The sequence below is a fragment of the Ips typographus genome, linkage group LG9 (genome assembly GCF_016097725.1).
Source record: "Ips typographus isolate SLU linkage group LG9, UJ_Ityp_2.0, whole genome shotgun sequence".
In the NCBI taxonomy this organism is placed as follows: domain Eukaryota; kingdom Metazoa; phylum Arthropoda; class Insecta; order Coleoptera; family Curculionidae; genus Ips; species Ips typographus.
This window is the reverse complement of record NC_138430.1, coordinates 8,556,032-8,576,521: the sequence shown is the minus strand read 5'-3', so window position 1 is coordinate 8,576,521 and position 20,490 is coordinate 8,556,032. Positions and strand designations below refer to the sequence as shown.

Sequence of the window (20,490 nt, the reverse complement as noted above, 5' to 3'; positions counted from 1 at the left end):
AATAAAAGTTGTAGTACCTATCACGGACTAGTTTTCTGTATTTTTTTCGAATCTCTAACTTGAGCCCTTTCGTCGTAAAACACGAACAAAAATGCGAAAATGTAAACTTTTTACCTGCACTGTATAAGCGGTTGCCGAGCAACCGTACCCGCAACAATGACCTGTTTACCCGTTGCCCGACAACCGCCTATACAGTGCAGGCCAAAAGTTTAAATTTTCTTATTTTTGTTCGTGTGTTACGACGAAAGGGCTCAAGTTAGAGATCTGAAAAAAATACAGAAAACTAGTCCGTGATAGGTACTACAACTTTCATTAATACGATTTTTCAATCAAATCAACCGTACAGGCGCAAAAAAATCAAAACCGTTTTCCCATGTTAATCTCCTATGTCCAGGGTGCTCTTGGACACCTGGTATTAACTCCAAAATGCTCCTATATCTGGAAAACTGTTTTATACACTGTACTACCGTACAAATTTAAGTTAATTTGCTAAGAGCCAGATAAAAACAGATAAAATAATCTAAACAACACTTTTTCTGTTATTAGTTAATTAATCAACACTGAATTAATCCTTGGTAGGCAACCAAAAAAAAAATCTAATAAACTTTTATTATGTTCTTGTAGCTGTTAGCGTGGGTTCATTGGAAATAATCATCACGTCCGATTTGGAACAAGCCAGGACGCAGATAAATCGTCTATTAGAAGAACGCAAAGATCCGGCGAGCAGTTCGGAATGGTGTTTTGTCGATTGTAAGTTAAATGGTTAATTAATTAGTTTCAGTTAACCTGGAAAAAGTTATTCCAATTATTCGTGTGCAGGGAGAAGCGTCAGCTGTCGAACGTGTTTAATTAAAGGATGAGATCCGAAAACAAGTAATCAATTCAACCCAAAGTGAATTTTAAATCGAAATTTAATTACTTTTTAAGGTGGATTCCAAACTATTAAAGCGATTCATTTACCTATAATTAATGGAATAACTTTGGAACTATAATATTTTAATTAAAGGAGCGTAAAACGGCTCCGGGAATGTGAAGGAGAGGTTTTCATTTTTAATTTAGGCTAGGCGACTTTAAGTAATTGACTTTTCACAGGATTCTTTTAGAAAAAGTTTGCCTTCCGGTTTTCGCAATTTATTTTAAACTCCCTCAGTCGTAAAAGATCTAATTAGGTTTTAACACCTTTCATATTATTAATTATGGTTTCATCTCTTGCAAAAGTATAATCGATTCCTAATTTTCTCTCCTATTTTAGCTTGTACAGCAGAACGGTTTTTCCGGATCGACAAAGCGCAGGAGAATTTACATTACGTGATGGACATAGCCTCGGACAGCTTATATATCTTGGAGTGTGGTGGAGGAACGGTACCGCAAACACCGGAAGACGAAACTGCCAATCCGTCACCGAGTTCCAATCACAAAACTTCGCTAGTCATTCCGGAAATGCGAATAAGGTAATTCCGAATATTGCGTCCGGTAATTTTCCGGCTCGACTATTATCCATGGAAAGTTGAGCAATTTGTCTAGCACTTTTTTGCCTCAGACGTGTCGCCGATTAAACGAAAAATAAATCGTTAAATATACCCCACTTTTTTTTTTGTTTCAAACGTGGCAAAAACCAGATGATTGATTGCCGCATCAGTTTTTGAAATGGTCAGATTGATGTTAGGTCCAGGAGTTTTTAAATTGCAGATGTTGACTTGGGGGACAAGTCTAGCAGTGATTAAACAATAAATGTGTGTCAAAAATTGACAACCAGAAATCTTAGACTTTCACAAAAATTATCTCAATAATGCAATAATAGATTATTTTGATACCTCCATGGTTTAATGCAACATTCTCTAAGAGTGTTTTAATACTTTCAATAACTTTGGTTGTTTATAGTAAATAGTGCATACAGTGGGATTTTTTAATTGTTGCATACACGTCACGTTGATTGTCTAGACATTATGTCATTAAACTTTCTTACTTACACGCACGTACCAAAAAAACTGAAGCAGAAAATGTTTTTTCTTGCCTTTTGTCTTACAACTTGTTATTGTTTGAAATATATTTGATTGTTACTCTTATAGTGATGAAGGTAGTTTGGACTCACCCAGTGATCATCCGCCTCTAAGTTCCAATCAAACAATCGAAACTCCTGATGATCAACCAAACGACGAGGGCAATAATGAGTGTCCAACTTGTACAGGAAACAAACTCCTCACGTAAGTTTTCACTTTTCTTAAACATTTCCAATTTGCTAGTTGAATTTTGATATTGATTCTGTCTTTTTATACAGCTAGTTTTTGACCATAAATTGTTATTTATTGTAAAAGTTTCACAAATGCTTCTAAAAGCCAATTTTATAACTCTTATTGCTAGATTTAAAGTTGATGCTAGTCTATAAAACTGGTCACTTATAGATCATCTTCAGGAATCATTAAAAGTTGCCTTGCAGCATTAAAGCACATTAATGAAACAATATAAATTATTTTGTATAATCTTGTTTACTCATTTTTGGTCTAAGATCAATATTCCACGTTTAACCGCTTATTCCACTTTTTGCATGCAGCTTTACAGAACGACTGTTCAGTTTAAATCAGCAAACGTGTAGTGCCTTTAGGTAAGATACATTACAAATTCGTTATTACTTAGTTTTGTATGCTTAGGCTTAGTTTGAGCAATTTTCTGCATGTCTTAAACATTGAATGCTTGTCAAACTTAATGTTGTTGTTTGCATTTAACCTGAATCAACGTATTTCAGTATTGTGGAGGAGAGACCCAACGAAGAACTGATCACAGCTGCCAAGAATGGTAACTTAACTAAGGTAACAGCTTTATTTATATGAAAATAATTTTAATAGCAGTTTGAATTACTATAACAGTTACTCTGCTGTTCCTGCAATTTCGAATCAATTTTTGCATAATTTGCGCTACCGCAACTGGTTTGTAGCATTAATTCCATTTCAGTTTCGAGAACTGCATAATCAAGGATACTCATTACGAACCAGAGATTCCAGCGGGCAAATTCCTCTTCATTACGCTGCTCGATACGGACGCAAAGACATAGTAAAGTACATTATCAACAATGCTCCAAACGTCATCAACGATAAGGATATCAATCTGTGAGTATTTAACTTAACTAAACAGTTACGTGATACACGGAAATGCAATCCGAAAATTTGGCATTTACCCTAATAAACTTATTTGGGGTGAAAGTTAACGACACTGCGGTCCTGAAAATGTCCCAAGGGTGAGATCGTTACGGGGTATTTTACAACTTTAAAATGTTCACGTAAAAGGTGTCTTGAGTAAAAGGACCCCAAACTTATTCAAGTCTTAGTGGAACATTCGTGTTCTGGATGTTGAGCATATTTTAGTAAACTTTCTTATTTGAATCTAACATTTTTTGTAGAGGTCAAACTGCACTTCATAAGGCTGCAGCATATCGCTGGCGAGATATTTGCTGTATGTTGGTAGCAAGAGGAGCCAAACTGGATATTCCAGATCATCGAGGAAATACGCCCAGAACTCTTGCCATTCAAAGCGATGATGCCGATCTTGCTGCTTATTTGCATAGTAAGTGGAAAAACAATCGATACTACAAAACTGAATTAATTGTGAACTTTACAGGCCAGGAACAATTCCAAATGATATCGTCAGACGACGGAACGTCAGTTTAACCTTTAGCAACGTTTTCTATCGTTTTCTTGCCATTTTTTTTAAAACTTCAAGATAATATTGCCATTTTTGCTCGCTAGTTAATATCACACAGCTTTGTTTTAAACGATCATTTTTTGTATTGTTTTATTAATAGATTTTAAGGGGAAAGATGTGATATTACCAACTAAAGTGTTTTGTTGTGAATTCGAAAAGTAGATAAATTTAGTTAGTTGATATTTGGTTAGATGTACATAAACTTGAGTGAAATTTAGAATAAAGCTTCAAACAAACGTACTCAACAAAATGTAAATAATAAAAATATTGGGTTGCCAATATTGCCAGCAAGTAGTAAACAGGCTCTAACTAAACACGTTTTTCGTACACTAATGTGTTATTGTAACTAAATTATTGTAAGAGTGCAATAACGTAAAATTCAACCTAAAACGTATGTTTTCACACAACAGATAATTTTTACTAATCAAACTGAAATGTGTAATGGTGACCAATATTAGTGGTAAATACATATCATACTACAAAACATTCCTTATTAACAAAATATGTAAATACATGGACTTAGGAACATGGCAATAAATTTCGACATTAAATCAATCTGTATTCTGTTGACACTTTGTACAGATAGTTAACTTAAAAATTATTTTTAGTTCCAAATCAACGAGTTGTAAATGACCCATTAACAATAACTTTTAAGCAAAATGTTGTGGACGAAACCTCGTAAATGTGATTGATTTCAGTTTTTTATTTATTTGTCAATTATCAATTATGCATTGCAAATGGGATTTGAATTTATAGATAAAAGTATAGACTTAAGGTTAGTGGATTATGGTATAAAAATACTCTTGCGTTCTCTATAGTGTTACTATATATGATTTAGATTGTAAGAACACTGAAATCGAATAATGTAAATATAGCATCAGTACTGGCGCTGAATAAAGTTTTAACCGTATTAATCTGATTGATATAAATAATTATTTCATAGCTTTACAGTTAATACTGAATTCTTAATAAGTGCTGTAAATACAGTTTTTAAACTGGTTTTAACGCTTGATAAAAACGTATTTACTTTCTACTAGATTAAGAACTGTAAATAAAAAAAAACAACAATCTCGCTCGATTCTTTCACTAGTTCTGTAGAAGGAAAATGTGATCTTAACGCTAGATTTTAAAACTAAAATTTTAATAAGGAATAAATACTATTTTTTGTAATGGATGTAAACCAAAAACACAGTCTTTAGAACATAGGAAGAATAATTGTATGTACTTCAAATATTTTTTCATATTAACAGTTGTGAACAGATGTTAAATTTGGTTTAGACGGGGTAATAACGTTTTTCTAACGTTATTCCAAACATAAAAGGTTCACTGATCCAGTACAATCATAATTTATATTACTAGTCTCGTATCAAAGCAATACTATAATAACTTATTAAAAATATAATATTGAATAGCGTTCTAATTATAGATTTTAGATGGAATTATAGTAATAATTTTCAGATGGTTTACCTCATCTTCTTTTATTGTGATATAGTCACTTGTTACTATACTTCGTAGTTTATGTAAATAGTTACGTTTTTTTCGAAATAAAACAGCTCAAACTGTTAAAAAGCTTCTTCGAACTGAACTTTATATCAAAACACATGCACGTAACACTGAATTATTTATTATCTAGATGAACCAGTGTAAAAATGTCGAATAATATTCAAGTGGACACGGATTTAACGGTAAATATAAGGGTCCAAAAAATGATCATTTTCTCAAAGTATTAGACACAATAATTTTTGTTTCAAACGTGTATGAAAAATAAGACTGTAAATGGACAAATCTCTGAGTTGAAATCTTATCTGTCCAAACCAAAGTAGAATCTTCTGGTCAACTCTATATAGTGTTATGTGTAACTTTAAATTCCTCGTACCAATAATTAAAAGTTTACGAAAATTACGCTACTTGCCGTAGATTTAATAATACATAGTATATTCCGCACTTAATTTAATATTCAAAACACACACACGAATATGAGATTTATTTTATTTTTAATTGTATAAGAGTCTTATTAATATTACTTAATCATGGAAAAGTTTATTGCAAATATTCATCTAAATACACAATATATTATACGAATTCCATTTGTTCAACTAGGGCTTGACGAATAATAGTTAAAGTAGACTTACGAAAACGTATTTGATGTGTTCTGGTTATTCAGATGGAGATTACAGCTAATTAAAACAAGAAATTCGAATTATGAAATATTGTTTTCTTTTCTCCCTTTTGTAGTCTTATGGTTGAATTTTCAACTAGCTACCTAAATGTTGATACAATAAAATGTGGAGAAATATGATGAACTGTACGAGCAGGTGCTTTTATTAATAAAGCAGCAAATGTGTTGAAAGAAACTGTCGAAAAACTTACTATCGAAGTGTAAAGTCTTGTTTTTGCAACTCCCATACTTCAGAGTAATTTTAAAGGTTAAAACAGTGCGTAAAGAGGTTCATTATGTAACTGAAAACTATGCGTAATTGGCTATTTGCACTGTCAGTTTCTAAGTAAATTATTAATATCTCAAAAAGTTCTCTTTCTGTTAGGGAATTACAACAGGATACAATGTGAGGGTGTTTTTGATTAAAACGCAATACATGAAGCAATCATATATTATGACTAGAGTCCGGATTTTTAGGAATTTTGCTTTTCATAAATCATAAAAGCAGCCAAGTTTTGACATCTAATGTGAACGATTTACGCAAAAAACGTCATTTGGCAGGTTTTTTTCTTCTTTTTGTGCATAGTTTAGTTTTTTATGCTTTGCTGCTATTTTTGCATGCAAATTGCAATAGCGATATTGAGAAGGCTTCTGAGAGACAAAAACATACCAATCATCTGTTGGAAAATGGGTAATATTAATTTACAAATTTAAACTGACTGAATTTCCAAATGCTTCAAAGAAGCCTAAAAAAATGTAAAAACATTCCAAAACACTATATAAGCTCCAAAATGTCTTGCAATGTTTTTCAACTTATCTATAGAAGCTCTCAAACGATTTGAAAACAGTCTAGAAGCTTCTGTATGCTTCTAGAGCAGTTTAGCAGCTTCCAAAAGTTTCTAGAACCGTCTACAAGGTTTCAAATGCCTTAAAAGCAGTCCAGAACCTTCATTGCTCTTTAAACTGTAAATACTTTTTAAATGATCAAGAGAACACAAATCTGGTGTCTGTTTTGCTGTAACTAGCGCCATTTTGTCACTGACTTTAAAAAATGTCAAAAATCTAGTTTTTTATTTTTCAAGATCGACCGGTACGTTGTACGGTAAAATGTCATATTTAATGAAAGTTGCGTCTCTTTGAGAGGCATACTAACTCAAACCGTTTTTGAGATATTTAGAAAAATTTTCGGAAAAATGTAATCAAGTATTACGCCTACTTACGGTTATTTAATGATTCTATACGGAACGTTTTAAATAATCAAGTTATTCGCGATTTTTGGGGAAAATGCACCGAAATTTTGTCCTCCAAATGATCTTCAACTGGTCTAGAACCTCAAACATACTTCTAGAACAGTCCATAAATTTTCAAATGCTTTAAAAGCAGTCCAAAAACCTTCAATCCTTTTTAAACTCTCTAGAAACCTTCCAAATGGTCCTAAAGTAGTCTAAAAAAATTTCAAAATACTACAGAACTCCAAAATGTTTCTAAAGCAGTCGAAAGCCTTCCAAAAGCTTTTAGAGCAGTCTAAAAGCTTCCAAATGCTCTTCATCCAGTCTAGAAGCTCTCAAATCATTTCAAGACAGCCTAAAAGTTTCCGTATGCTTTTAGAGCAGTTTAAAAGGTTCCAAAAGTTTCTAGAACCTTTTACAAGGTTTCAAATGCCTTAAAAGCAGTCCAGAACCTTCAATGCTCTTAAAGTAATCTAAAAAGATTTCAAAACATTACAGAAACTCCAAAATGCTTCTAAAGCCGTAGGAAGCTTTTCAAAACGGTCTAAAAGCTTCCAAATGCTCTTCAACTATAGTCTAGAAGATCCTGAGATAGTGCTTCTTTAAAGCTTTTTTACAGATTTTTATGCTTTTTTTGAGAAAAATTAATTAGCTTTCTTTCACGGTTTTAGTGCCTTTTAATCCGGACTCTAATTATGACCATTAAACAAGCATACAAAAAATCTTACAATAATAATCTGGCCCTTGAATTATAAAAAATGTATGTTATTTTATGTTTATTTTAGGACTGTCATACAATGGATTTCAACAATAAATTAATTTATTATTAACATATAAATAGTCCCCCAAAATGTATAAAATAAAATAAAATTAAGGTTTACAGTGATGCAAATATCTGGGGTAAAGGCAAACTTCTCTAATGTGATAACGGTTCAATAACCAGCATACAAACCGTTCCAAACCAAGTCCATAGCCGCCATGAGGACAAGTACCATATTTACGTTGGTCAGTGTACCAGAAATATGGGGCTGGGTCGATACCTTCCCGTTTATAACTAAACAGACAAACTTAACATACCCAAAGTATTGTATGTCTGAAGTGCTCACCCTTCTAACAATTCCTCAGAGTCCCAAATCCTCATTGACCCACCGACAATTTCGCCGACATTTGGCAGCAAAACATCAACGCTCTCAGTCAAACGAGCGTCTTCGGGACATTTACTCATGTAGAACGATTTAATATTTGCCGGAAATCTGCACAACATAATCGGTTTGTTGATTTTGTCAGTCATTTTACGTTCAGGCATTTCAGGAATATCCTGCAAACCATTTGGTGAAACGACTGTAAAACATAAAAGACAAAACAAACCTCTCCAAACTCATAAAACGATCCATCTTCTTTAGTAATGTTGTTTTCTTTTAAATAAGTTATCGCGTCCGCGTAGTTCATTCGCATAAATGGACGAGTGGGAACTTGAAAATTGGGGTTTAATTCGTAAACTATATGACCGTAGGGCGACTTTAAAACTCTGTCCACTACGTCACAAATTAAGTCCTCTAAACGGTTTAGTAGATCATCAAAAGTGATAAAAGGGCATTCAGCTTCAACGTGAGTATACCTAAAATATCACCCATATAACATTCCAAAGTATGAATTTAAAATAAGTGAAAATATACTCGGCCAAATGTCGCCTAGTTCTACTTTGTTCAGCTCTAAAACTTTCTGCAATACAATAAACATCACCCATTGAAGGTAGGCAAGTTTCCAGATAAAGTTGCGAGCTTTGTGTTAAATAAGCCTCCTCCCTATAAACTCACTGTTAAAACCGCAATTTTTCACATTGTTTTACAGTATTTTACCCGAAATAATCTAACTTAAACAAAGTGGACCCTCCTTCCACTTGGGTTTGCACTATAGAAGGTGGAGTGACCTCACAATACCCCCTATCCAAGTAGTGCTCTCTAAAATTATTTAAAATCTCAGAACTAAAGCCTGCAAGTACATAAACTGACAAAAACCTAAATGCTTGAAGCAACACCGATCTCATTCTTAAAACTTTTGAAGTGTTTTCACCTCTAATCATAATATGGCGGTTTTCTGCTTGTACGTCAGGTAAAGCTTCCTCATTTAGAATACCGTCAGCCCCTCCAGGTGGGGCTAAACCAATTAGTTCCCAATAATCTACAGACAGTTCATGACCACCTGGTGCCTATAACACAAGTAAATTTGTGTTTAATAAGTTGATCAAAATATAAAATATTACTGACTGTTTTCCCTTCTGGAACTTCTTTAAGAGTACCATAGAGCACTACTGTAGATTCAGTTTGCAATACCAAGGCATTGTAAGTGTTGCATAAATCATTACTCAAAACAGTTTGTAGAAAGCCTGTGCCATCTCTCAGAGTGATAAACATCAGGTTTTTGCCCTGGCGACGAATTCTATGTACCCAGCCATAGAATTTTACGCGTTGACCTCTATATTTTGCACCTTTAAAATAATAAATTACTATCACCAGCAATGCGTAACTAAAGTATAACCAACCATCTGATATTTTTATTCTTTGAGCAGTCGGTAATGACTTGTCTTCTTGAATAACAATTTTTTTAGCTTCTTCCAAGTTTTTGGTTCTTCTTTCCGCGTCTTCTTGCTCTTGTTTATTCTTGTCAGCTTGCTTATATTGGTCTCGAACCTAGACGTAATTATCACAGAAAATGTTCATTCAGATGCTATTATAAAAAACACTAACCCAAATTTTCTGAATCTTTTTTAATTGCGATTTAGCCGCTACGTCATATTTAACGCCCTCTTCTTTCCCGTCCACATATATCGTAGGAAACGGTTCTTTACCAGCAGCCTTCATTGCTTGTAAAATTGTTTTAAAAGGTTTACCTTCTGTACCGTCGCCCGTTTCATCATTGCCAAATTTCTCTGAGGTGTAAATTGCTAAAACAGTCATTGTTACAACTATATTTTGTGTTTATTTCACGAAATTTAAGGTTTTTTGGTATAAATATGTCTGTTGCTGTGCATTGGAACCCTTCTGGAGCAAAATGGAATTCAAACTAAACCATAAAGCAGCATTTTTCTTCATGATTATCTTGAGTAAAAGTAAACCAATAAAATTACCTTTTTCAGTATCCCCTGACATTTTGCTGGGTCTGTAACACAGTAATTACCAATAAGTCTCACAATTTAAGTTTGAATGTTGTCTGCAACAGAAACAAATAGTTAACACAAATGTTTTTCCACTTTTCAAAAAGTAGTCATTATTACTGACTGGGATAAGAATGAACTAGGATAAGAATATAAAAGTACTTAACATTTTTTATTTGCTAATAAATGAGAGAGTTACTACCTCAAAAACAGAGTTCTAAGGTTATAATTTCATACTTACTTTAAAGCAGGTACCTCTCTAGAAAAAGAAAGCAATAAACTTTACACATTTTTGGCCAATTTGGCCAGGTCATCTATGTATATGTATGTCAGTATGAGTTTCTTACCATCCCTATGCACAATAAACAGTAATTATTCTCTTCCTTCAGATTAATGTTATTCATGCCACTGTTTGCTATCTTAAGCATATTTTATTTATAAAATGTTTCATAAGATAAAGTTTGCCTGCTAATTTTGCCAAATTTAGATGAAAATATGTTGATTTAAGCACTACCATAGCTAGTTTGAAATGATAGAACTATACCTTGCTAGCAGACCTACATTCTTCATAAAGTGGCAAACATCAACATTGACCCTTAAAAACCATAAAAAGTCTGTGAAAATATATTGTAACTTTCCAGTTAACTACTAAGACTGTTAAATGCAGTTTATTGTTATTTATTCTTAATAGTGTGAACTTACATTATAAAGTTTTTAAAGTTCTATATCAAAATCTGATGCAATTGATTTGCTATTGCATGTGGCAGGATGGCAGGGTGAATATAGAGGATAACAAGGATTTTTGATTTAAAAGAAATACCAATAAATGAAATTAAAAATTGTACTTACCTGTTGAGATAAATATTTAAAAAAGCGAAGAAAAAAGTTCGTAAATGCACTTCTAGTACTCAATATGCTGCAAATGTAAATTTTGCACTTTTGCAGGAGAATGGAAACACCGGAATTTAAAGTGCGGAATGTAAAGCAATTTCGATTCGGCAAAGTCAGTGAAAGAAAGCTGACAATAATGACGTCACTTTAGAATAAAGTGACGTAAAAACTGGTAAAAACGATTATTGACGATAAATTAAAGTGCAGATTACCAAATAAGAAGTAATACGAAACGTTCTATAAAATAGAAAGAAAATAGATAATATTATGGTTCAATTAGAATAATCTTAATAAACTGCCTTGGTTGGTATTCTACCAACAGCGATGCAAGAAAACCTTTCCAGACACAACCATCAACACACGTCATTTGTCAGTTGTTCCGTCAAACTTGAGTTCCAACTGTCACTGTCAAAGAAATTCCTTTCTGTGTTCTTTTCTGTGAAGCACGTTTTTCGTGAACGTGTGAAGATGAGGTTTGTGTGCTTTATTTGCAATATTTAATACAAATTTAATATTTATTTAAGTCTAGTTCACTTCACCATTCATAATTTCAACAAATTTCTCTCCCCAAACTTTCCACGGCCAGCTATGTACCGAAAATCCGGTCCTTGTGTTTGGACACCCAAACGTCAATCTCCCCACATTGCCTTTCCTAAACTTTTTAGTTTTTATTATTATTTAATCCAACAATTATGGCTAGTGAAGTAACTTGTGTTAACTTTTTGCAGTTCTCTCAAGCTCCAAAAGAGGCTGGCCGCCTCTGTTATGAGATGTGGCAAGAAAAAAGTGTGGTTAGATCCTAATGAAATCAATGAAATCGCCAACACCAACTCAAGTAAGTTTTCATTTGGCCTCCGTTATTAAAATAACGGCCCAATTTGCTATTCCAGGACAGAACATCCGTAAGCTGATCAAGGATGGTTTGATCATCAAAAAACCTGTGGCAGTCCACTCCAGGGCGCGCGTCCGTAAAAATACGGAAGCCCGCAGGAAGGGTAGACATTGCGGTTTTGGTAAGAGGAAAGGTACAGCCAACGCGCGTATGCCCCAAAAAGTAAGTCCTGGTTTACAAGTTGCACAATCATAAAGCTAATCATAAATTTCTTAGGAACTATGGATTCAAAGAATGAGAGTGCTGAGACGTCTCCTGAAAAAATACAGGGAAGCCAAGAAAATTGACAGGCACCTGTACCACTCCCTGTACATGAAGGCTAAGGGTAATGTGTTCAAGAACAAGAGAGTCTTGATGGAATACATCCACAAGAAGAAGGCTGAGAAGGCCCGTGCCAAGATGTTGGCTGACCAGGCAAACGCCAGAAGGCAAAAGGTAACTTCAAATGCTGCAATTTCAGAGCTTTTAAGTAATGTTATGATGGTTTTTATAGGTTAAACAAGCCCGTGAAAGGAGAGAAGAAAGGATTGCCACCAAGAAGCAGGAAGTTCTTCAGAACTACCAGAAGGAGGATGAAGCCGCGGCGGCAAAAAAATAATCTATATTTGTAGGTTTGAGTTAATAAAAAAATAATTTAAAAAGTACAATGTGTCATTATTTTGTATGCTGTCAAGATAGGATTTTTTAAAGGAACCATTTTTTGTAGTTAATGTATTTGGAATTATTAGAACAGATGTAAAGCTTTGAAATGTTGGTAGTTGTGTTGTGTGCTGCAGGCTACAAGGCAGGAGTTAGGTTAAGTACCGAAGGAACTGAAAAAAGAAGAAGAGACGAGTGTTTAAACGTCAAAAACGTGTAAATTTAGAGGTTAACAAATAATGAGGTTAGGTTTCACTCACAGAGTAGTTTACTTGTGATTGTAAACTGCCTTTTATTTCAATTTTTCCCTGGTTCATACTTTTTAGTTTAGCTTTTACTAAATTTAAAAATGCAACACGATGATGTAAGTACATTTATATTTTCCGGTCCTTTACAAAGCTTTTAACAAATTCTTTTAGGTTGTATGGAGTATTATCAACAAATCCTTCTGCTCCTACAAAATCAAGTAAGTACATTTATTACAAGCTGTATAACAGTGTTGAAAATTGCCAATTTTTCCAGCACAAAGACCCAAAGGCTTTGCCGAAATGAATACAACTTAACTGGTTTATGTAACCGGTCGTCTTGTCCTTTAGCCAACAGTCAATATGCCACAGTGCGCGAAGAAAAGGGTATTATTTACCTATTTATGAAAACTGCAGAAAGGTCAGTAAAAATTAAATTACAGTGTGTCCACAAATGCTACAGTTGGGTCAAACTTTTAGTGTTAAGTACCATATGGAAATACTTTTCAAATACTCTGCATAAGGACATTAACTTGTCCTTTCTATACTAAATATAAAAACATCTTTATTTACTTAGGTCTGCCTTTCCAAAAAAACTATGGGAGAAAGTAAAACTTTCCAGGAATTTTGAAAAAGCTATCCATCAGATTAATGAAAATCTTCTCTATTGGCCTGGGTTCATCAAATCCAAATGCAAGCAAAGATTTGTCAAGATAACTCAATATTTAATTAGAATGAGAAAATTGAAACTTCGCAGACAGTAAGTTAATAAAACTATGTAGGTTCAATGACTGACTGTGCTTGAAAATCATTTTTAGAAAACTCATAGTGCCATTGCAAAGAAACGTTGAGAGGAGAGAAAAACGACGTGAAGAAAAAGCTCTCATTGCTGCTAGAATTGAAAAGGGAGTTGAAAAAACTCTCTTGGATAGGCTCAACAAAGGAGTGGTATGTGATTTGTAATAAATTAATTGAAATAGAGGAATGCACTATTCCATCCTATTGTAGTACCAAGACTTATACAACATACCAAAAACTGCATTTGAAGAAGCACAAGAAGAAAATGAGGTTGAAGATGAAGAGGATGAGAAGGAAATTGAAATGGAAATTGAAACTGAGGATGACAGACTGGAGTATGTTGCAGCTGACTCAGATGATGATGAAAGTGACTTGGTAATATTTTATGAATTATGATGGAGATGCTATAGTTTAATGGATAACTTTTTAGGACAGTGAAAGTGGAAATCCAGAAGAAATTGATCTGGACAGCAGTTTTGAGACAGATGACTCTGACATTGAGGTAATCAGTAAATAAACTGTCCCTGTGTTGTGTTTAACAATTTTTGTTTTCTAGGACACAACACCAAAACCATCCACATCAATGTCCAAGATGAAAAAAGGCAAGAAACCTACTAAACCTGCACCAAGTAAAGGCAAAAGACCGCGAGTTGAAATTGAGTATGAAGTGGAGACTGTTACAACTCCACAAAAATTATCAACTTATTAATAGAATTAAGTTTTAATTAAATTCCACATTTTAAAGTATAGTTGTTTTAGAGTTTTATTTTTCTATCAAAAACCACGTTTTAAAGATGACCAGAAAACTGTAATAATTAGAATAATCATTTGTTTCATAACTGAGTTTTAATAAATAAATCGGAAGACTTGAAGTCTGAAATGCCGAAACTTGTAGTTTATACCGGCAAGAAGCTGAAAATTTTCAACTCAGCATAAATATGAAAGTGATAATATAATATAATTTTAACAAAAATTACATTTTGCTTGGGATAAGGTTTCAATTTATTTGTGAACATTTTGTTATTTTTTTTACCTCCTTTTTAAGCTTAGGTATAATATTCTAAAGTTTCATCTTTGTAGACTTTTCTGGCAAAATGTAATCCTTTCTGGAACACTTGGAATATCCCATACAAAATACTTCCTCTATCAATACAAAATTGTTTAGACAATGGCTATGTACTTTATTCTTATTAACATTCAATAAAATAGCTATACTACTATAAATGTAACTCCAAATTTAACTAAAAAAATCTATCTCATAACATATCAATTGTTTTATAAATTCAAACTTTAATGAGTGGAATACCAAAATCAACACCCTCTTTCAGCATCCTGACCACCTCAGAAACCAAGCACTCTTCAATGTCTTCTTGACAATCTCCAGACTTGAGCAGTAAATAATCATTAATAGTTAACTTCATGATTAGAGGTGCTGTTTGAAAACAAGTTAACTTATGTGACCAGCCTTTAATGGTGAAAAATTTTACTAAATCTTCCCAACTGCTAATTGTATTCTAAAACATAGTAATGTAATGTGATACTTGAACCACTGAATGGTAATAAAGTGTTGGGTTAATTTTAAATCCAAAATAGAACACTTACCTCTGCAGCTTTCATATCAATGCCACTTAACTGGTTTCCTTCATCATTCTCCTTAAAAGACAATCTATTATTCATTATGAGACTATACTTTTCTATAGCCTCATCTATATTTGGAGCCTCATACTTCATCCCTTGGTTTATAGTAGGCATATCATTTAGGTTTTCACATTTTAATCTAAAAGAAAAATCTTAAAACTAATAACTTGTCACACATTTATACTACAACAAAGTGCTTTGTAGAAATTATTTGCAAAATCAAAGATATTTACTTACACAGCTAACATCTTTCTGGCCGCATCTTGTTTAGCCTCCTTTTTAGTGACACCTACACCCTCTTCCTTAAAGTTCTGGAAGATGCATGCTATATTAAACTGGTTGTTGTAAATGGCATCACCATCAGTATATAAGGGTTGAGCTAACTTTTTACCAGCACAAAACTCATTTAGTTTACCCACATAGTTAATTATTGGAGAGCTGTTGATTTTTGTCTTATTAGGTGAAGGTAGCAGACATATATTTGACACCTGCAAGATGCAAGAGGTTTTAACTCTATTACTCATGTTAGGAGTTGAGTAAAAGCATGTAAAGATGTTACTTAACAATTTTTAAACCCATTAGATATGAGTGTTTTAGTTAGTGTTTTACATATCTTCCTCTTACTCAAATGTACAAATTTTTGCACTAATCTTTAAATAACTACAGTTTCACCTTACAATATACAGTCAAAGATACAATACCAATTTGAGTATCAATTAAACATTGAATTTATCAGAACATTTTTAACAGCAAGGGATGGTTTAGAAATTTGTTTTTCTGGATGTTATGTGAACAATAATCAAGCAAATTACACCTTAAAAATAGTTTGTTTTATGCAATTGAATACTAGAATTATCAGTACTAGTTGACACATCTTGCATGTAACTAAATCAAATGATTTTTCCATAGTACGTTTTTTAATATTCAAACATGAAGATTACCTGTTCAGTCTTGTCCAAGAAGATCTTGAACACTTCCAGTAATTTAAGGGCGGCATTGTGTTTTGCTTCCTTTTTTGTGAACCCATTTGCTGTAACGCTATGGTTTCCTAGCTTAGCTACGCAAGTAAATACTGGTTCATGAGACTGGCCATTTCCTGTAAACTCGTAAGATGGTATCGATAAACGATTTTGTACTACGTACTCTTGTAAAATTGAAATTGGACTTTTTAGCATTTCACTTTCAAAATTTCACAACTTTATAGAATACAGAATGAACTGACTGAGAGAGCCTTAGCTTGTCAGCTATTATTAAATATCACTGAACAGTACTGCTTGTCTTGTCAGTACTTGTACCTCGTACGTGTACCCAATAAATAGGGAATTTACCCAAATATGCATCCAAAAAAAAAATCATACACTAGGTACTTATAAACAAATGTTATTATCTGTCAATCTATTCAAAAAAGTGTATTCGTCTTTTGCTAATGTATGGTGATAAAATAATATAGCAATAGGTCGCGTATCGCGTTCGTTTACTTACCAACACAACTAGGGTTGTGGGCAACCAGCAATAACAAACAGTGCTTACTAATGTAAAAGCAAATATTTTTCCTGATCACAGATCCGATGTTTTTTGTCAATATTCAATAATGAATTTAATAAATAAAATAACAATATTAAGAGACAGCTGATTATCTGGCAACATTGGCAACCTGGCAACTATCTAATAATGTGGTGTCAGTGTCAATTGTCAGTACTGTCAATGGTTTATTATGCCAAAATTAAAAAAAAGATGGTGGACACAATTTGACATCAAATTGAATTTAAATTTTCAATAAATTAAATTTTTGAATTCGAGAACAGGATTTTCAAGGGAATCAAACTCAGTCGATGAATGAATCATAATAATAAAACAATTCTTTGAAATATGAACTAAAGAAACAGGAAATGGCCCAATAAAATATCACAATCAGGCATTGAACTGTCTTTACTTGGAAAAAGGAACATCCAAGGACCTAGGGTAGGGTCTGAGTTTTGGTAGAAGTTTTTAAAAGACAAACTACAACAGACCAACACCATATTAATTAATAAAATTCTTAGGACATATTATTTCTAATCTATCAACAGTCCTTTTAACTGTTTATACTTGACATGGCACAATCATCACTTATAGGATCTGGGGTAAGTTTATCATATAATTGAATTAAATAACATTCTCTCCATACATTATTAATATGATTGGTTTGAGGGTTATGTCTCCTTCATGGCATGTGGTCACATGCACCAATCAAAAAGTGTATTGGGTGTAGAGGTCAGATAAGAAATTAAGTATTATTAAGGAGTATAATAACAAATTGAATGTTTCTATTTTAGTTTAAATTTAAACCAGTAGTGTATATTCAGTATTAGTGGAGAGCACATTCTTTAGAAATGTCTGACAAAGATAATAATAATCAGGTAGGAGATTGATTACTATATTATTTAACATTAACATTAGGTTCCTCTAAGCACAAGGAAAATAAATAATTGTAACTACTTGCTATAAAAATGCTAATTGGATGTAATTTTTTTGATTGTCAACTTGCAAATTATCAATTATTCAAGTTTATTGACTTGTTTGTTAATTAATACATACCTAATTCATTAGGGTGGCATTTCATTAGTATAAGAATAAGTATGTAGTATGTTTTGTCATTGAAACCCATTTACAAGTAATTTTATAATCCTAATATACAGTGATCTTGGTTCTAATCTTTTCGTATCCCATGAGCATAAGTTAATAACAAAATGATGAGCATGACAATAATAAATTGAAAAATGTGCCTGGTTTGCAAGCATGAAACTACGCTCTGTGTCTTATTGTGATTACATGACTGGTGATTATTGCCTATATAATCTTGAAACTTTACTGATATTTATACTCTCTTAGAAATGACAGGCAAACTCAGGACTGTTGTTCTTAAATTAAATTAAAATTTGGTAATTACAATAATTATCTCTCTTCTATACTATTACTAAATAAGATAACTTTCAAACCCAAAAATGTTTGATCATGTTTATTGTGTTGTAGGTGATTAATGCTATTGAAAATTAAACAGTGTGTCTCAATATTTATATTTACAAAGCCCAAAAGTAATCATCATTATTGCATTTTAAACTTGTTAGGGGAATTACTATTCCTTCTCAAACAAACAAATCAATCTGGGTGTTGTGTAAAAATAGAATTAATAACGGGCCTGCTTCAAAATCTATTTTAGTTTAAGAAAATTAATTTTAACAATTAGAATCACAGTCAGGGGCATTTGTTTTAAGAGGTGTATTCAATTCTCTTACATTTTTAAGTTAGTACAGTTCTAGTCTTTCTTATCAGTTTCAAAAATATACCTCTTATCTTGTATATGTGAAAGTTCAGTGCTTAGCAATATTGCATACATAATTACTGAGTATACTTTTTAAGTAGGATTTTTTTAAAATATGCACTACTACTTGCAGATTCATCAATAGAAACGTCATTAAATTGGAGATTTAATTGAAATGAGTACCTCCAAACTCCTAACACCATCTGTGGTAATTATAGTAGTTTTGGTGTGTCTGCTTATTCTGATTTGTAGTTGTTTGAAACCAATTTTTATTAATAATTTTACTAGTTGGTTTCAATGCTTATTAGGTTGGTTTTTTTTTAATGTGTTCCACTTTTGGTTTTTTATATTTAAAATTGCAGTATCACCTTATGTATTTTGTGTTAACTTTGTAGGTCCTCCCATTGGCATTGGGAATAGGAATTGTGGTTACATCCTTTGTAATTTACAAGTTCTACTTATCAAATCAGTCTAAAGGTACTTTTTTATAATAAAAGTCTCTAAATTAGTGTACAAAGGTTTAGATGCATGATTTTAGGAAAAGGTGGAAAAGCTAAGAAAGTGTTGCTGGAAGATCCTCAAGTCAAATATGCTATTCCTCTTATAGAAAAAACTATAATTAATCATGATACCAGAAATTTCCGGTTTGGTCTACCTTCAAAAGACCATGTTCTTGGTAAGGAGTTATTATATTGTCCCCAATAATTATACACAATTAATTATATTAGGATTACCTGTTGGCCAGCACATCCATTTATCAGCCAAAATTGGAGATGACTTGATTGTGAGGTCCTATACCCCAGTTTCTTCAGATGACGATCACGGTTATGTGGATATTGTTATAAAAGTAGGTTTGGTGTAAAATCATTCCCACTAACTTAATTCACACCAATCTGCAAAGGTCTACTTTAAAAATGTCCATCCGAAATTTCCTAATGGTGGACAAATGACGCAATACTTGGAGAGTTTAAAAATTGGCGACACCATTGACGTTAGAGGTCCATCCGGAAGAATACAGTACATCAGTCCTGGAACTTTGTCTGTAAAGAAGTCCAGGAAAGATCCTCCGGTTGTAATTAAAGTGAAGAAAATTAACTTGATTGCTGGGGGAGTGGGTGAGGACCAATTAGACCTAAAGAGTTGTATTTTTTTACCGAGATGATAACTTTATTATAGGTATTACCCCGATTTTGCAACTGATTAGACAAATCGCTAAAGATCCTGCAGACAACACTAAAGTGGCTACCTTATTTGCTAATCAAACTGAAGATGATATTCTACTAAGAGCAGAATTGGAAGAAGTTACCAATAAATTCCCTGACCAGTTTAAATTGTGGTACACTTTGGATAGACCTGAACCGGGTAAATGCTTGTAAAACCAGGCCAGAACATACCATAAGTTTTTTCTTGTAGGCTGGAAATACAGCAGTGGATTTATCAATGAAGAAATTATTCGTGACCATTTATTTGCTGCTTCCGACGATACCATAACGCTAATGTGCGGTCCACCTCCTATGATTAACTTTGCCTGCCAACCCAATTTGGAGAAACTCGGCCATAGCAAGGATCTGATCCTAGCTTATTAATACAAACTTGCCTATATATGCTTTTTAGATTCTAATTACAAAAATATTGTATTGGTTATCATTGGAAATGTAGATTTTTTAATGAAATAGTTTTTAGTTTGTATAATTTGTACACTAAACACTGAAGAATAGATTTTCGTATTATAATCTGTTGTAATAATAATTAAACTAAAGAAAGTAAATAAAATTACAGATAATTTGTACTCTCTATTTCTTTCCTAAAGTTGGGTTGATTGTGTTCTCCTAAGAAACATGACAGTCAT

The 20,490-nt window shown here is 32.9% G+C and overlaps 6 protein-coding genes across 12 annotated transcripts in view; 4 read left to right on the top strand and 2 right to left on the bottom strand.

Annotated features, from left to right (window-relative positions):
- rdgA (retinal degeneration A) overlaps positions 1-5,904 on the top strand; it is an 84,465-nt gene extending 78,561 nt beyond the window's left edge. For 2 of the 3 annotated variants that reach the window (XM_081986857.1, XM_081986859.1), the window contains 8 exons: positions 625-750; positions 1,253-1,451; positions 2,070-2,204; positions 2,552-2,602; positions 2,744-2,807; positions 2,950-3,104; positions 3,395-3,558; positions 3,613-5,904. In XM_081986857.1, coding sequence (XP_081842983.1) covers positions 625-750; positions 1,253-1,451; positions 2,070-2,204; positions 2,552-2,602; positions 2,744-2,807; positions 2,950-3,104; positions 3,395-3,558; positions 3,613-3,662 — 944 coding nt within the window. In that variant the 3' untranslated portion in view covers positions 3,663-5,904. The remainder of the gene's footprint in view (positions 1-624; positions 751-1,252; positions 1,452-2,069; positions 2,205-2,551; positions 2,603-2,743; positions 2,808-2,949; positions 3,105-3,394; positions 3,559-3,612) is intronic. The other variant, XM_081986860.1, reaches the window with a different exon arrangement.
- A 385-nt stretch (positions 5,905-6,289) lies between these two features.
- AsnRS (asparagine--tRNA ligase) lies at positions 6,290-11,249 on the bottom strand. 2 transcript variants are annotated; one of them, XM_081986875.1, is made up of 11 exons: positions 11,087-11,249; positions 10,211-10,293; positions 9,831-10,027; positions 9,626-9,773; positions 9,351-9,571; positions 9,102-9,292; positions 8,943-9,044; positions 8,760-8,888; positions 8,452-8,701; positions 8,190-8,401; positions 6,290-8,137 (listed from the first exon to the last, which is right to left on the bottom strand). In XM_081986875.1, the coding sequence occupies exons 2-11, from the start codon at positions 10,230-10,232 to the stop codon at positions 7,954-7,956; spliced, it is 1,656 nt and encodes a 551-aa protein (XP_081843001.1). In that variant the 5' UTR covers positions 10,233-10,293; positions 11,087-11,249; the 3' UTR covers positions 6,290-7,953. The 2 variants fall into 2 exon arrangements, with proteins under 2 accessions (XP_081843001.1, XP_081843002.1); XM_081986876.1 differs by lacking the exons at positions 10,211-10,293; positions 11,087-11,249 and having other exon boundaries at positions 9,831-10,055.
- Positions 11,250-11,456: 207 nt separating this feature from the next.
- On the top strand, positions 11,457-12,667 carry RpL19 (ribosomal protein L19). Its single transcript, XM_081986914.1, has 5 exons — positions 11,457-11,601; positions 11,857-11,963; positions 12,019-12,182; positions 12,237-12,455; positions 12,514-12,667. Exons 1-5 carry the CDS (start codon positions 11,597-11,599, stop codon positions 12,616-12,618), a joined length of 600 nt encoding a protein of 199 aa, XP_081843040.1. The 5' UTR covers positions 11,457-11,596; the 3' UTR covers positions 12,619-12,667.
- A 199-nt stretch (positions 12,668-12,866) lies between these two features.
- Positions 12,867-14,449, top strand: Rbm13 (RNA-binding motif protein 13). Its single transcript, XM_081986904.1, has 8 exons — positions 12,867-13,023; positions 13,079-13,125; positions 13,182-13,325; positions 13,482-13,664; positions 13,723-13,852; positions 13,913-14,077; positions 14,133-14,204; positions 14,259-14,449. Exons 1-8 carry the CDS (start codon positions 13,009-13,011, stop codon positions 14,409-14,411), a joined length of 909 nt encoding a protein of 302 aa, XP_081843030.1. The 5' UTR covers positions 12,867-13,008; the 3' UTR covers positions 14,412-14,449.
- A 231-nt stretch (positions 14,450-14,680) lies between these two features.
- LOC145733868 (interferon-inducible double-stranded RNA-dependent protein kinase activator A-like) lies at positions 14,681-16,692 on the bottom strand. Its single transcript, XM_081986905.1, has 4 exons — positions 16,282-16,692; positions 15,578-15,828; positions 15,305-15,479; positions 14,681-15,216 (listed from the first exon to the last, which is right to left on the bottom strand). The coding sequence occupies exons 1-4, from the start codon at positions 16,513-16,515 to the stop codon at positions 14,986-14,988; spliced, it is 891 nt and encodes a 296-aa protein (XP_081843031.1). The 5' UTR covers positions 16,516-16,692; the 3' UTR covers positions 14,681-14,985.
- Positions 16,693-17,074: 382 nt separating this feature from the next.
- On the top strand, positions 17,075-20,430 carry LOC145733865 (NADH-cytochrome b5 reductase 2). 4 transcript variants are annotated; one of them, XM_081986901.1, is made up of 8 exons: positions 17,075-17,463; positions 18,775-18,849; positions 19,037-19,118; positions 19,180-19,317; positions 19,370-19,488; positions 19,543-19,756; positions 19,818-20,003; positions 20,055-20,430. In XM_081986901.1, exons 2-8 carry the CDS (start codon positions 18,817-18,819, stop codon positions 20,225-20,227), a joined length of 945 nt encoding a protein of 314 aa, XP_081843027.1. In that variant the 5' UTR covers positions 17,075-17,463; positions 18,775-18,816; the 3' UTR covers positions 20,228-20,430. The 4 variants fall into 4 exon arrangements, with proteins under 4 accessions (XP_081843027.1, XP_081843028.1, XP_081843029.1 ...); XM_081986900.1 differs by lacking the exon at positions 17,075-17,463 and adding an exon at positions 17,671-17,739; XM_081986902.1 differs by lacking the exon at positions 18,775-18,849.
- Positions 20,431-20,490: the final 60 nt, after the last annotated feature.

Coding starts and splice junctions, on each gene's coding strand:
- AsnRS (XM_081986875.1), bottom strand. CDS start 10,232: ATGTCAGGGGATACTGAAAAAG. Junction 8,702..8,759: donor ACTAGGCGACATTTGGCCGA/GTATATTTTCAC, acceptor GTGATATTTTAG/GTATACTCACGTTGAAGCTG. Junction 8,138..8,189: donor TCTGAGGAATTGTTAGAAGG/GTGAGCACTTCA, acceptor TTGTCTGTTTAG/TTATAAACGGGAAGGTATCG.
- RpL19 (XM_081986914.1), top strand. Junction 12,183..12,236: donor ACGCGCGTATGCCCCAAAAA/GTAAGTCCTGGT, acceptor TAAATTTCTTAG/GAACTATGGATTCAAAGAAT. Junction 12,456..12,513: donor CAAACGCCAGAAGGCAAAAG/GTAACTTCAAAT, acceptor TGGTTTTTATAG/GTTAAACAAGCCCGTGAAAG.
- Rbm13 (XM_081986904.1), top strand. Junction 13,326..13,481: donor TTTATGAAAACTGCAGAAAG/GTCAGTAAAAAT, acceptor TTATTTACTTAG/GTCTGCCTTTCCAAAAAAAC. Junction 13,665..13,722: donor AAATTGAAACTTCGCAGACA/GTAAGTTAATAA, acceptor AATCATTTTTAG/AAAACTCATAGTGCCATTGC.
- LOC145733868 (XM_081986905.1), bottom strand. CDS start 16,515: ATGCTAAAAAGTCCAATTTCAATTTTACAAGAGTACGTAGTACAAAAT. Junction 15,480..15,577: donor GCCAGAAAGATGTTAGCTGT/GTAAGTAAATAT, acceptor TTTTTCTTTTAG/ATTAAAATGTGAAAACCTAA. Junction 15,217..15,304: donor TTGATATGAAAGCTGCAGAG/GTAAGTGTTCTA, acceptor ACTATGTTTTAG/AATACAATTAGCAGTTGGGA.
- LOC145733865 (XM_081986901.1), top strand. CDS start 18,817: ATGAGTACCTCCAAACTCCTAACACCATCTGTG. Junction 18,850..19,036: donor AACTCCTAACACCATCTGTG/GTAATTATAGTA, acceptor TTAACTTTGTAG/GTCCTCCCATTGGCATTGGG. Junction 19,489..19,542: donor ATGTGGATATTGTTATAAAA/GTAGGTTTGGTG, acceptor CAATCTGCAAAG/GTCTACTTTAAAAATGTCCA.